The sequence below is a fragment of the Python bivittatus genome, unplaced genomic scaffold (genome assembly GCF_059951505.1).
Source record: "Python bivittatus isolate LINGU-HERP-01145 unplaced genomic scaffold, Pbiv_v1 ctg000980_np1212, whole genome shotgun sequence".
In the NCBI taxonomy this organism is placed as follows: Eukaryota; Metazoa; Chordata; class Lepidosauria; order Squamata; family Pythonidae; genus Python; species Python bivittatus.
In genome coordinates, this window is record NW_028277125.1 from 40,832,676 (window position 1) to 40,848,040 (window position 15,365).

The 15,365-nt window shown below is 39.2% G+C and overlaps 2 protein-coding genes across 6 annotated transcripts in view; one reads left to right on the forward strand and one right to left on the reverse strand.

Annotated features, from left to right (window-relative positions):
- The window catches only part of SCLY (selenocysteine lyase), a 31,177-nt gene extending 27,005 nt beyond the window's left edge, over positions 1-4,172 (reverse strand). The window contains exons 1-2 of one of the 3 annotated variants that reach the window (XM_088131737.1): positions 4,069-4,172; positions 3,379-3,474 (exon numbers count right to left, since the gene is read on the reverse strand). The gene's annotated coding sequence lies outside the window, so the exon portion shown is untranslated. Of the gene's footprint in view, positions 1-47; positions 3,330-3,378; positions 3,475-3,859; positions 3,989-4,068 lie in introns of those variants that run through there. The other 2 variants (XM_088131736.1, XM_025167391.2) reach the window with 2 other exon arrangements.
- LOC103057509 (uncharacterized) lies at positions 3,392-11,379 on the forward strand. Of its 3 annotated transcripts, XM_025167392.2 has the most exons (3): positions 3,392-3,449; positions 3,764-3,862; positions 7,215-11,379. In XM_025167392.2, the coding sequence occupies exon 3, from the start codon at positions 7,244-7,246 to the stop codon at positions 8,111-8,113; it is 870 nt and encodes a 289-aa protein (XP_025023160.1). In that variant the 5' UTR covers positions 3,392-3,449; positions 3,764-3,862; positions 7,215-7,243; the 3' UTR covers positions 8,114-11,379. The 3 variants fall into 3 exon arrangements, with proteins under 3 accessions (XP_025023160.1, XP_007429439.1, XP_007429438.1); XM_007429377.3 differs by lacking the exons at positions 3,392-3,449; positions 3,764-3,862 and adding an exon at positions 3,915-4,052; XM_007429376.3 differs by lacking the exons at positions 3,392-3,449; positions 3,764-3,862 and adding an exon at positions 4,285-4,423.
- Positions 11,380-15,365: the final 3,986 nt, after the last annotated feature.

Below are 15,365 nucleotides of genomic sequence, written 5' to 3' on the forward strand. Positions count from 1 at the left end.
ACACTTGCAGAGAAAGGAAAAACAAGGTTAAAATTCCTTAGAAGCACCTGCAAGTGGGCACATTGGGTTCAGTATAAAAGAAGCCACAGCAGGTAGACAGAAGGAGGGAGTTATCTTCTACGTTTGGCAGGAGTTGCTGCTGGGTGACAGGTGACTGGCAAGGAATGGAGCAGAGGAGGCAATGGCTGGGAGAGCCAGAACCCAGAGGATACATGGTCAGGGAGAAGAACCAGGGAGATGCCTAAGGCAGTTGAAACCAAAGAAGAATCAGCAGAAAGAAGACACAGCCCTGGACTCTAGATGGTGGCAGAGCAAACTCCATGTGGTTCAGGTGCTGGATAACTGGGCAAGAGAGTATTAAGGGGAAAAGCTGTTAGCATTCTTAAGCCTATAGATAACATAGCAAAGGAGGAGGAAGAAACTAGCAAGTATTAGAAATGGAAGTAATTTAGTTAGATTCTAAGTATTAAGTTAAATAGGTATTAGAATACGTATTTATGCTAGGTCACTATAGATATACATACAAATACTTATACATATAAAATCTTGTAAATACACTTTGTATTTTTATAGTAAAAACAGCACTATCTGTACTCATTATTTGCATGCATCTGGCTTCTTACTGATACATTTCTACTCTCCAACACTCCTTTTAAAATATCTAATACATACAACTGATAATAAACTTCAAAGTGAATATATGATCTGACTCATGTGATTATTTGCTTTTACCTGTCAACCAGAAAAAAGGCCCTGCTACTACTCCACTGAATTTTCAGGAGCACTGCATTTCTATACTGTAGTTTTACATCCCAAAATCTGTATGTTAGTTGAAATCAGACCTATTCATCTCATCCACGTCATGTGCAATAAACTAGGATTTATTGCTGGTTATAAGCAAGATCTAATTTAAACTGCCACTTTTCTTTTGGCCATTCTAATTGAAAACTATTATAGTGGCATGTTTTAAAATAACTTGGTTTCATATTTAAAAATGTTTTATAATATATAATTGGGTTGGCATAATCTTTTTATAACCTTGCTGTCAGAAAGGCAATAAGAAAGATAGCTAAAATTGCCAGAGTTCATTCTCAAAACGTTTGTGTCCCCAACATCCTAGGTTAAATTGACCACCAGGAGGCACCACATGACTGATTTCATCCTTATTGGCACTGCTCAGACATGGATAGCCAGATGTTATTCTAAGGATTTCAAATCCTTTCCCAGGAATTGAACTCATGGACCTTCATACTTTAAGTGACTATAAATAGTGCATTCGTTTATTCAGGTCCTGGAGCTAAATAGTTGCAAGAAGGAATATATAGAAGCTGGATATATGCAATATATAGAAGGTGGATATATACAATCCACATTCCCTTATGCTCTCAGAGCAGAGAGGTAAGGTGAAATCCTTGGCATCACTACTGTTTTCACAGAGGGCTACAAATAACTGTTGTATGACAAAATAGAGCCAGTATTGGGTTAAGTGAACCCACAGTGAATCTTCTGGGTTTGTGTAAACAGTTGAAAGATTATGGGATGGGATCTATATACCAAGGCCTGAGTTTGCAACAATGAGAAGAATCCATCAGTAGGGAAGCTGTGCATAGCAAGCTGCACCAGAATCAGAAAGAAAACTTTTAGCTTTCCACCTAGGTATTAACTTGTATATACAAGCTGTTCAAAATCCTTTTGAATCCAGCAATCTATTTCCCACAGTGGCGAACCAAATGTTTTTGTGAACCATGCAAGTAAGGTGTAAGAATAAATAAGGCTCTCTTCTATTTTTCAAGCTCTCTCTCTCTAATTTAGAAGGTAGAGTTATTATAAAGATTAGAAACCAATCATTTCGTCACTCTCAATTTTCTCTAACCCTCTTTTAAAGACATTTAATTTGGTAGCCATTGACAAATCTTATGGCAGTGAATGCCATTCATGAACTTAAAGAGGTGGGAAACTCGTGGCTCTCCACATATAACTAAAGTATAACTCCCAGCATCCCTCAACACTGGTCATGCTTTTGAAAGTTACAGTTCAACAATATCTGTACTGACATAGGGAATCTTCCTAACATTTTAGCTTTGTAGGAAAGGAACTTGTGTTCCCTTACTAGAACCAGTTGACAAGCTCAGAGAACCCCAAGGACTCCCCAGTTGACATTGTTAGTGCAGCACTGAACAAGATTAAACAATTAATTGTATTACATACAGAGAACCTTAATTCTCATATACCTGATAATACTGGCAGCAAAGCAACTTACTATACCATTCTTCCTTCCCAACTTGCTCGACCCAATCTGTCCAGTTTTCAACTTTCCCACCTTTATCCATGCTTCTTTCCAATCACTGTCACTAAACAGTTGCTCCTTAAGAGCATCACTGATATTTATCATCCTTCTATGGGTAAAGAGCCTTGGAAAAGGATTCTTCCTAAGTGACTGAGTGGGATGTAATATGAGTCTATCAATAAACAAGCATCAGAAACACAATTATTAGTGTCTATATAGTATATCTGAGTTTAGTGCCCTACTGATATGCTAGACTTTTCTTAATACCCAAATAACTTGTAATTATAAACACAACAAGGATAAAGGGGTAAACTAGGAAAGAGCTGGATCTCTGCAGTTAAGACTTTCAACAGTCAAAACTCAATTAGCTGACTCAAATATGTTTACCATTGTGTATTCAAAGATATTTTTTCCATTAAGTATTTGACACAATACCCCAGTTCCATTATTGTTGTAATTCAATTTAAGTATCTTTAATTAAAATAATTTGATGTTTTTTCTCTTAATCTCCATCTCCCTTCTGTTTTTAGACTGCAAGCCCTCTGGGAGAAGACTCATAGCCTCTCATTCCTTGAGTACATTATTTGAATAGCACTATATTAATATTAAACATTAAAATAGCAATGTTAATAATCTTATAATATTAAATTAAAATAAATCCATTCCAAGGTTAGCTTTTAAAATTTTAGTTAATCTGATAACTAATACAGGTAAATTTGCACCAAACAAAACGATGACACGATATCAAAAGCTGAAGAGAATTTCCCTCTAGAAAAGAACACAGCACATCACTGAGTACAACAGCCTGGAGACAAAGAAAAATAAGGAAGCCGTCAATCGCACAACCAGGTGAGCTTCTCGCCGGAGTTAAATATCTAAGACTTCTACTAAGCGAGACAGTCGTTACACAAAGTTCACCGAGTAGCCATCGGTTACTGAGGCAAATACTCGGGATGCGAACCGGTCCACGCCCTTCAACTCAGCCGTAAGCGATTGGCTGCAGCTCCCCCCACTGACAAATTAGACATGACACGCCGCGAGAGAAAAGCGCTGAGCACTGACGTATAATAGAAAGAACGGCGGGCACTTACTCTCGTCCCGCCCTCGTTGGCCCGGTGATGGTGGTCTCAGGGAATTGCTGATTAGCCAATGTTCGAATCTGGTACTGGTGTTGCTTCAGCTTCCGCCTAAAATAAGGTTTTCGATTAACGGCAATTCAGGCAGGTCCCCTTGCGAGGACCAATCGAGTTTCTCCCCACCGAACGGCAATTGGCTGAGAGCCTCCCTGTTTCTGCGAGCCGGCCAATTCTTTCGTCGATGAGGACAGTACCATCCAGCTTTGAATAATCTACTCCCCCCCGCCCCATTCGAGACCCCTTCTTCTTTTTAACCGCGGTTTCGTTTACTGGCTCGCCTTACTAGATGGCGGTTGTTTTATATTTGTGTTGTTATTCATTCGGTTCTTTTTCCCACTAGGAAAAATGTGGGCCTATCAGGATCTCCAAAACTTGATAGGCCCTCGCCCACGTTTCGTCTCCGCTGACTAGCCAAAACGAAACACGCTGGGGATACCTGGTAGGTTAATGCTGTTTCATCAACCGCTCATAAAAGCCTGTTTAGACCATAGAGTCGCTGAGATGGGAACAATTCTCACAGAAAGGATGCTATAACGATGCCCTTCTTCAACATGGCGGAGGTGGGCTCGCTGACTGTATTGAGCTCTCGCGCGGTTTCACTAAAATGGCGGCGCGCGGAGCGTGGGATTGTAAGTGACGCCTTACCTTTTTTGCTGGCTCTGGTAATCTGAAACGGGAGGGGAGGGATGAGGGGAAAGGCGGGATTAGAGTTCACCGGACTGGGCTCCGTTCTGGCTGGCCTACCAGGGAAATGGAGCCTGGGCGTCAAATGGCTTGGTGTATGGGAGTGAGCAGAGACGAGGAGGCCGCTCCACCCCCAGTTCCTTATGGGTCCTGCTGCGGCTCTTTGCTTTTCTACGTAGCATCTTCGTTTGGGAAAAGCCAGAAGTGGAATAACGACAGGGAACTGCCAAACGGAAAGACGTTTCCCCTTCTCCGTTTGGGAGGGCAGCGCTCAGTCACTGACATCCCAGCGAGCAATGAAGGACATACAGTATAGGTATTCTCCTAGAGTTTGCTGACGGCAGTGTAGATTTAGGTAGTTGGTTGGGTTGTCTAACCTGTTTTGGAAAGGTTCCAGGAGGGCAGCTGTTGAAAGTCGGGCGGCATACAAGTTTAATTAATAATAATAATATAATAGTTGTTGTTTATATCTTGCAGTGAAAACAGCCAAGGGTTTTGAGACACCCAAAAGACTAATACACTTATTATCCTATTTGTCCATTACAGTTCTTCCACCCCTCCTGTTGTCTTAGGTTTTTTTGGCCACCTGCTCTACAGACATGCAACTTCTTAAAATTTTGCAGGCTGCTGGGAATTATGCAACTATAATCTAATTGTGCATCTTAAAAGTTTGTATTTTGAAGGCTTTTTGCATGATTGAATAGAAATCAAACATTGTATGTGGGAGTGCTGATTAGTCTTCCATGTCTTTATGTAGCTGTTTCCATTCTGGAATACTCTTTCTGCTTTTTTCATATCTAAGAAAGGTGCATTGTATCCAGGGCAGCACTTTGCTTGTGGGAAGCTGGCAGGGAGTGTCAGAAATCACAATCCCATGATCGTGAGGACACTGCAACGTCCATAACTTGCTAATAAAACTGGTCTGAACATCATGGAAATTTCAATTCCAGGGGATTGATGGGTCCTGGATTTTTTACGCATTCTTTAAATTAGCAGATTTTAGGTACCTTGATTCAAAAATTATTGTGGTATAATGCACTGTTTGAGCTAACTTGAGGGTACAAAAAGATAAGCACAATGAGAGTTTTAGTAGATAGATAAATAGATAAGGTATGCCTACAAGAGATCTTAAATAAATGCTTTTCTGAATAGATCAGTTTTTAAGGCATTTCTAAAGGACAAGAATAATGGAGCCGTTGAGATTTCTGGTGGGATGGCATTCCACATGGTGGTTGCCATTGCTGAGGAAAAAGATGTCCTTATTCTTCCCTAGATTTTATATGGGAAAGGAACCTTCAGTAATCCAAACAGAGGTACATACTCTGAATAGGTAGAAGCTACTTGAAGCAGATGATCCTGACTTTATTTATTTATTTAAGCAATTTGTATAGCCATCTAATCGCCATGTGAATCAGGGCAGTGTACACAAATAAAGACAGTAAATAACCCCAAAACATTACAATATAATAACACAGAGGCAACTTCATTGAATCAAAAACAGTTTAAAAATAGTCAAGATGATAATAAAACCTCCAGGCCCAGTGCCTAGGGGAAAAGTGAAGTCTTAAGAGCCTTCCAAAAACCAGGTAGGGTCAGGGCCATGTAAATCTTAGGCATGAAGGCAGAGAAGGTGTATCTCCTGTGTCCTGCCAGATGACACTGCTTAAGTGATGGGAACATGCCCAGCCTCCCAAATCTGATTGGATTCTAAGCTATGTTGGGCTTTAATTCACTTTGAATTGTGCCTGGAAGCCTATTGGTAATCAGTGCAGAGCCCAGTATTGTATATGAAAAATAGCTATCACCTGCAAACAAGTAGACTGCTGCATTTTGGTCCAACTGTAGCTTCTAAGTAGTTTTAAAAGGCAGCCCCTGTAGAACATAATGTGGTAATTTAACCAGGAGGTGACAATGACATGGATTCATTGCTTTCATTTGTCTTTTAGGGTGTATATTTGTTGCATAAACATTGTTTTATAAATGTGTATTAATTGCATTAGGAAAATAGTTATCTCTGTCAGTAGAGGTAATTGAAAATACAGCTAATGAAATAAAATACTGTGCTAATGTTTTATTCAATTTAATGAAACAGTTTTATTTTCCAGATAGCTTACTTATTTTAAAGGTTAATAATTATAATAGATTGAATTGTTTATATTTCAGAAACAAGTAGTCCTTGCTTACCGGCAACCATTAGGATAGTCCTGAAAAAATAACTTTGCAGTCAATTTATGACCTTCGCAGCATCCCTCAGTCATGTGATCACCATTCCAGTCAGTACATGTCCTGTGCCTGACCTGTGTTTTTTTTTCTTTTTTCCCCCCTTGCAGAGCAGAGAGATTGGAGAGGAAAGGATTGCAAGAGAGTAAGCTGTTTGCTCTTCTACACATCTAAAGCAATGCAATTGTGCTGGCAACCCAGGGTTTGGAGCCACAGGCACACAATGCAAACAGCTTTCGTACTCTCTTGAAATCTCTTCCTCTCCAATATCTCCACTCTGCAAGGGGGGGCAAAAAAAGGCAAGCAATTTCTGTAGGCACTCTCTCCTTTGCCTGGTCCTTTCCCCCTCCCCGCAGAGCAGAGAGATTGGAGAGGAAGGGATTTCAAGAGAGTAAGCTGTTTGCTCTTCTACACATCAAAAGCAGTGCGATTGCACTAGCAGCAGGAAAGGGTCAGGCAAAGGAGAGATTGTCTGTAGAAATTGCTTGCTTTTCTCCCTCCCCCTCACAGAGCAGAGAGATTGGAGAGGATTTCAAGAGAATACTGTAAGCTGTTTGCATAGCACGCCTGTGGCTCCTAGCCCTGGGCTGCTGGCAGATTGCATTGCTTTCTGCAGTAAGGCACTTGCGCATTCCAAAGGGTGGGGGAGGCAAACAAAAGCCAAAGGTGTGAAACTGAATAGTCTTGTCTCTTTCCAGTCAGAACAGTCAGGGTCACATGTTTTCCTATTTAGTGACTGCTTTGCTTGGCAGTGGAGTTGCTGGTCCCAATTAGGGTTGTTAAGTGAGGACTACCTATATAGCGTTTTTTTAGCTTTTGAATTAAACTTCTCATTTTCACTGTTGGTGTCTAATTTTATTTCAGCTAACATCTCCCTTCTTTTTCAGCTTTTGATATAGCGTGGCATTAAACAGGAATGATGGCAGCTTTGGATAAAATAAAAGCGAAAAAGACTCTGGGAACTGTTGATTATGTGGAGTCATCTGAGTTTGCACAAGGAATTCTGCCTACGAAGAAGGATGTCATTCAAAACATGTTGTATTTGTTGCATCCCAAAAGAGCTGGCCAGGCACAACGATCCAAAGAAGATGCTGCCCAGTTGCTTGCTGAACTTTTGCAGGAACATTGGTTGTTTTGCAATCTATATACCATAGCAACACAGAGCATAAAGAAGCATATTTTAAAAGTGTATGAAGAATTCTCAAAATTATACCAATCCAGAAAGCGAAGAAAAAACGAGCTGTTTACCCAGAAAGCAGATGACTTCAACAAAAGTTCAGAACAACTTTTTGATATATTTTGTACAGATACTGTTACACGAGAGAAATTGGAGCAGTATAGTGGTGTGAAGATGACAGATACTGAATGGAAATTCCTTGAAGATCAGAGGAATGAAAGAAAAATGTACTTTGAGGACTTCATGGACAAGAAACAAATGGAAACAATAGAAAGACGAAGAAAGGTTGAGTCATTAGAGCATTTCAGGAAGATTGCAGAAGAAGAGAAGGAAGCTTGTAAGCATGAAGAAATAACTTCAAATAGGGATGAACAGCCAGTTGAAGATGTTAAGAATAAAGATGACTCCTGTCTTGAACACAACAAAGGAATTGGAGGTTTTTCAGATAAAGCAAAAAGAAAGCGTCTGTCTTCTTGCTGGGTTACTGGGACAGCAACTTCAACCACTTACAATGAGTCAGTTCCCTCCGAAAGTCACCATCTACGTATGAATATCAGAAAAGTCAGACCAGGATTCTATGAGACTTTTGACAAATATAAGAACTGCTAGCTCGGTATCTGAACTCTCTGGAGAAGAGAGTTACAGACTTACAGGAGATCTTAAAGTACCCAGATTATTTGGGAGTTGGTGTAGATAATTATGTTGGGCTCCATTATTGTACAACAGCAACACCAAACCATTGGTAACAATAGTCCATGGAAAAGGATAAGATGCCAGTCATTTAGGTTTATAGCAATATATTCACAAGGAGAAAGTATTCGTTATGAAAAAGCTATAACATTAGCAAAGGAGGTCAGAAGATCCAGTGCTTATAAGCTTAAAAAAAACAAGCAGATGTGAATAGGTTACATTCTATGAGAATAATGTAATCACTTCAATGAACTGGTTAGGAAGATGATGCTTTCTCCATTATGTACAGCATTCAAATCAGACTGGGCATACTAAAAACCTTTTGCTGAAAATGTAGTATGGAGGTCTGAGAAAGAAAAAATGATGAGCAAATTAAATAATGTGTTCCCCATTCCAGCTCTGCATCTCTGGAGACTGGAAGACCATATCCAATTCATTAACATAAGTAGCTAAAGAAATGGCAACTGAAAGGAGCATAATCCATGTTCTTTGTGTAACATTGGAATATTGAGGATCACAATAAACTGCAAACTCAAACCATGACAACTGAAACAGTGTCCCTTAAGGAAAACCAGTAATTGGTCCCTGTGATTCAGAAAGTGCTGTTGTTTTCTAGGGGTAAAAAAACCAGTAATACCTGGCTGGCCCTAAGAGATGTAGTATATATAACTTGCAGTTAATACACTGAGATTCAAATGGTTTTGAATCTCAGGTCTAGGTATTTGTAGACAAAGAAATGGGTTTGCTTACTTAACCTAATAGATAGTTGCTAAGAGACCCCTATACTCTGGCAAACTAGTTCTAGTAGATAACTGGATAACTTTTTGGGAGAAAAGAGGAATTTAAAACAATGGCTTAAGATATCAGTGTGCTGGTGACAATTCTTAGCAATTAAATATCTTGGTGGTAATAAATTATGTGGAAAAGTAGAATCTATAGTTGAAAGTAAGATGTGAAGATGTGTAATACACAATATGATAAAATTAGGTGAACTTGCCTAAAGATTTAACAAAAAAAGTCTCATAGACTGATAATTTTAAATGAGTGCACTGTGATGTTTGCAACAACAGAAATACCTAGCTACTTAGTCATGCCAACTGAATTGTAAATAAGTTGTTGAATCTTTAAAGATTTAAAATTTTTAAATAGTTTTAAATCTTTAACTTGTAATTCTGCATAAAGTAGCTAGATACATATTTTTATTTCATTTCACATCTAAAAGTTTTTTTTCCTATATTCTTAGCATTGTACTAGATAACCTGTGACCTGTTGGGTCATTATTTCAGAGATATTTCCTTACCTAAACAAAAACAGAATGACCACGGGTGGGCAAAAAAGCAGTGGGAGCAGGAGTGTCTTCCAACTTCCTGCTGGCTTCCCTATTGACTTTCCTTGTGGGAAGCTGACAGGGAGCATCTGAAATCTTCCTTTTTTCTCCCCCTCCCTCCTCTTTCCTTCCTTCCTTCTTGGTAAGTTTCCCCTACCTGCACACCCTTCCCCAGTTCCTCGCGCTGGCCACTCTCGCACCCCCAACCCACACTGCACCCCCAACCCACATCGCACCCCCATGCACCACCCTCGACCCACATCGCACACCTTCTCTGACCTGTTTTTCCCCCCTCGCACACCTTCCCTGATCCTCACTGCACCTCTTGGCCACCCTCACACATCCTCCCTGATCCATGCCATGCCTCTCCTGCACCCCCCCGCGAGCCTTCCCCAACCCTTGCTGCACCTCTCACACACCCTCCCCCACCCGGCAGCAGCCATTTACCTGCCTGCTGGCCTTGGACCTGCAACTTCCTGCTGGCTTCCCCACTGACTTTACTTGTTGGAAGCTGGCAGAGAGCATCAGCAATCCCGATCGAGTTTAGACTTCCTGCTGGCTTCCCCACTGAATTGTGGGAAGCTGTCAGCGCTGGAAATGATGATCATGTGACCGCAGCACACCATGGTAGTGTGGTAGTGCTGAATCAGCGGCATTGAAGTGACCACAGCTTTGACAAATTTCAATCCCAGATTGAATATGGTCCCGGATTTTGGGTCCCGGATTTTGGACGCATTCTGTAAGCCCATTTGAGGTATCTTGGTTCAAACATTGTTGCCCTATGATGCACTCTTTCACCCAATTGAAGGTTACAAACAGACACAAGAGTTTTAGTAGTATATAGATTTTTCATGTACTCCCCTATAACTACATGACCACTGAAATACGTAGTACACACAGTACAAGTAAATATATGATTAAAACAGTCAAAAATGGATTTTAAATATGTAATTGTTTTGTAAGGAAAATATCAATTTGGATTCTAAAAGACCAACAAATAATAAGAAAAGCATTGTTGGAATTAAGTGTACTGGTCAACTGAATGCCTCTGGGAAGCCTACAAATAATTGCACGTTGGCAATAACTCCTATTACAGTTGTTCCCTAGATACTGGTATTCAGAGGCATGATATATCCTGGAAGATGGCAATGGCAAACAGCTTCTGCCAAGAAAACTATATGTAGTCCTCAGGAATCAAGCTTGACTCTAAATTCTGGTATTTAGAGCCATATAACTTCTAAATACTGTACTCATATTCTGATGCTCAAGAATTTTTCAAATTCTCCTTTAAGGTCATCTTAAAAAGTGGCTTATTTTGTAAAAATGAATTTGTATGGTTAAATTAAGTGCTCTGTTATGTGGAATAGCTTCTTGAATTTCCCACCATTCACCTTATGATCTCAGATTCTGGCATTATAAAGAAGAAAACAGAAAATTAGACTTGGTTGAGAAGCTTAGTAAATGGGGGAAATGAGGCCTAGGTCTTATTTTTTCTTTGAAAGTCTTGAAGAATAAGGAATATATAAAATGAATAATTTGAGATGCTTTTGTATAGGATGTAGTATAAAAAAATTAGAATAATAATGGAAACTGGGAGAACTGAAATCTTGAGAATGGGAAATGTGTACCTCCTATGTTAATTCATTTATATGTACATTTTACACCTGAAGTGAGGTGATTCAGTATGTTGGCTTTGTATTCAGCTTACTCGAGCAGTACAATGATCAGCTTGCATGACCAAGACAGTTATTCATACAAAATATTAGAAGGCTCTTGATTAACAATTAGTTTTAATTGTTAATTTGTTATAAGCTGGGTGCAGTTTTTTTCTGGCCAAGAATAAAATTGCTTAAAAGCAGCGTTCTAAATGTCTGCTATGCTTTCCATCAACATGTTAAAGCTTTGTGGCCTTTATGAATCTTTTAACAGGGTCAGCATCTGTCTGATCTAAGTTTAATTGGGAGGCGGATCTGTTCTGTTTGTCAAAAATTTTCAAGCTGAAACCAGAGGTTGAGCACAATTTTACTCTTTCTCAAACCTCTGCAATTTTTCCTTATGTTGTTTTGATTTGTAACTTGCACATCTGTTTCTAGTGCCGATTCTGTCATGTGAATAAACATCCATGACTGCTGCTGTTTCCTGTTTTAGATCTGATATTATAGAAAACACTCACCATGCACCCTGGAAGAAGAGAAGCAATGCCTGTGACATAAAACTCTCTAACCTGCTGTTGCACTGAAGAATAATAATTGATGTCTAAAGCCCATTGAAACAATGGTTTGGTGGGAGCCAATCATACCCTTTAGGGGACCCTTTTCCATAATGTTGAGTCAACTACTGAGAAGGCCTGCCTCTTAGTGCAACGTCTTTGTCCTTACATGGGAGTGGAATCAGCAGACATTCAATGCTTGGACTGAATGGGTAGAATCATACCTGACAAAGCAGTCTCTAATATACCCTGTCACATAGTATGTTCACATTATTGAATAAAGTTGCTAACTTTCTTGGACCAGTTGGCATATTTGTAATTCTGAGAATATACTACAAGTACTCTTAGAAAATGACTATGAGATTGCTTCCCACCATCACCATCACTCCCTTTAGCCTCTTGGGATACTCTGCTACCTTAGTTTGCTTTTAGTTTTTTTCTGGGTACACATGCATACTTCACAGCACTAGGTTGCAGCCTCTCATTTAATGTGGCAGTTTTGGAAATAAGCTTGAGGGTGGTACTATATTTGTAACATGCCAGTTCATCATTTAGCTTTATTAAAGAATAACAAAATAATGGAGCCTGGTGGTCACTAAAGAAGAGGTCAGCAGGCATACTGGGTCCCATAGGGAGAATAAAGTGTAGGGCTTGCCTAAAATATCCCATCTAGGTTGTTTGCAATTGTCAATATACCATCTTTAATTATAATGCAATCTATACACGTCATTTGGCAGTGATGGGTGACAGTATTTTCAAACTTTTATTCCTCTAGTTCTTTGGTAACCCAGAATTCCTAGAAACTGACGAAAAGCTTTATTTTGATGAGCAACACAATTGTTAATCAGCTTGTTTTGAACTATAGGAATAAGATGGACTAAATGCTGAAACAATTTTTTGAAACAGGTTAAAAATTTGTTAGGGGCACTTTCCTATGCAAAAATGAATGGGGTGGGGTTTGATTTTGCTCATCCAGAAGGATTCCAAGCCCTCATTTGTAACCTTTCCTCATGTTTATGTGACCATCTGGCTCAACCATTTTTCCAAATCCATCATACAAAATTGCCTTGTCTTTAGTCAGACTATTGATCATTCTACCTCAGCATTGTCTATAAGAGTTCTCCCATCTTAGTATGTTGCATTACAAGACCCATAATTCACCACATGCTATCATGATTATGGGGACTGAAATGCAGTATAGGTTGGTTCATGTTCAATTCATGTGTAGCATTGAGTCATTAATCATGGTTTATAAATAGTGGCTGAAATTGCACGAATCAAATGAGCAACAATTAAGCACGATGAATGAATTCAATCCTTAACTGGCAACAGCCCTCCGGGATTTCTGATAAGAGTCTGTCCCAGTGCTACTTGGCAATTTCAGCTGGAAGTCCTAATACATAAATCTGTTTCTAACACTCCCCACTTCATGAATGAATCTGGGTGAGGTACAGTGCCACAATAAAAATCTCATATAAGTATGTTCAACTCTAAAAGTGGAGGTGTGGTGGATCATTACCTTGGCCACTATGAGTGCATTTTTTCTTGCTTTCTTGGATTTAGAGGTGTGAAAAAGTGAACAAGTTTTTCAATAGCTGGGATACGCAGCCAGCTATCCATGCTTTATATCATCTCACGTGTGTTAAAAATACTGCAAATATTCTAGCAAGAGAGAGGAGAATGATGTAGTTTAGGCAAAAGAAGTGATATAGACCATGTCTATTACATGAGCTATCTGGTCCAAAAGAAAAAGAACATCTGTGAGTATTACAAAGTGGAGTGAGAGAAAAGCTAATAAATTTACAAAAATGTGGTAAATGGGGAATTAGATAACAAAGGATTACTAGAGAATAGGTTAAAAGCAACTCACTGTTAAAAAAAGTTATCCAAGTTAGTTTTTCTAAAGCAGGATGGCCCTTTGTGAGTCTGAAAAAATAAAACAGCAATCCTCAGGATGATTTGAGTTGCATACTTTTATCTTACTTCTTAGGTGATCATAACTGGGCTTTTCCTAGCTTCATTTTAGTGAAGATATAATGATTAAATATCATGGAAAGTCCACAATTTTTTTCAAGAATAATTTGAAGTGCTATGAAACCACTTACATACCTGGTAGTAGTGGTATATTTACTTTGCATGAACTGCAGTTTCTGAACAAATTCTCACAGAATTAGCATATAAAAGAACACTACCCACAGCTTTTAGCTGTCACCCTGATTTTAATGAAGGAAGTGAAAAAACAGAATACTGTTAGGTTTTCTAAAAGAATTCTAGGAAGTCCAGTGAAGTCCTGAAAGATGAGTCAATGCACAGTTCATACTGGGATTTTATTATTAACAAACAACTTAAACAACATTACTTAAAATAATGTAGAAAAGATCTGAAAAAACTTAGCTTTTCCTTCCTTTCTTCCTTGAGCAAAACATTTTCCCCAAGTCAGTTGAAATAAAGGATCATTTGATGCTGAAAAGCTGCCAAAGAGACAGGGATTTAGTTCTCTGTAAAGGCATCACATTCAATCACAAACTTTTAATTGGGAACTAAAATGATACTGAAATCTCCAGCTGCTGCTGATCATTTGCCAACATCTAACTGTATACTGACAAGCTGCATCCTCATTCTGCATATAAACCACTAGATTCTATTGTGAATACTCTTAGGCAGTCTAATTAATTATATTGCAATTATATTGCAATGCCAGATTCTCTCTACGCTGACTTTCCTTAGTCTGGTGCCCTTCGAATGTATGAGGACTACAACTCTAGAATTCAAACTTAGTATGGAAATCATGGAGTAAAGAAGGCTGCCCTAGGCTCTGTCTGCTCTTGACCTGCCCTCCTTGGTCACCCCACCAATATATTTTTTGTATTTTTTAATTAAATCATATCAATACCTTCTCAAATAGCATGAATATAGGAGCTTAACACAATTATATTCCCGATTACAATCCTATCTTTGCGACATAAACATTGCCAAGCCTCTCATGCAAGTTATGAGCCTTATCAGAACTGTAAGGGCAGGAGGGGGGACAGCACTTCCCCATACACAGTACAACCTGCTCATTTTCCAGTCAAGGAAGGTAATACACAGTGTGTGCAGATGACACAGGGTGGAGTGAAACACTGTGAAAGAAACACAGTATTCAGATAATAAGGCAGTCTAAATAGGCTTAGCTGGAGAGAGCTTTTATTTCCCAGATTCATCAGAGGGTTATCACTGAGTTTCTGTTGGTTCCTTCAATAATTTTTTGTTGCTGTTGTTTCATACACTGCCTCCTCCCTCCCCATCTATTCTTACTCCCCAGATGGAGCAATATAAAGAGCACAAGGAACTGTAGAAAGCAGATACTGTGTTGATTACCATTTAGGAGGTGAGACCAACAATGCTGTGTCTTTTGGTTGTTAGGACAGCCTGGCTAAGCCTGTCAAAGCTGGATGCTTAGAAATATTGAAAAAAAATGAAGAAAAAAAAAACCAAGGAGTCATAGGAAAAGAGCAATTTTAGGCACAGGTATCATTTTTTTTGCAAACTATGTTTGCATGTCTGATGTTCCAAAGCCAGCTAGGCTGGCAGTAAGGTTCATAAAATAACTGATGGCCCTCTTATCTTAGAACTGGGGTTTAAATTATCTTCTG

Coding starts and splice junctions, on each gene's coding strand:
- LOC103057509 (XM_025167392.2), top strand. CDS start 7,244: ATGATGGCAGCTTTGGATAAAATAAAAGCGAAAAAGACTCTGGGAACT.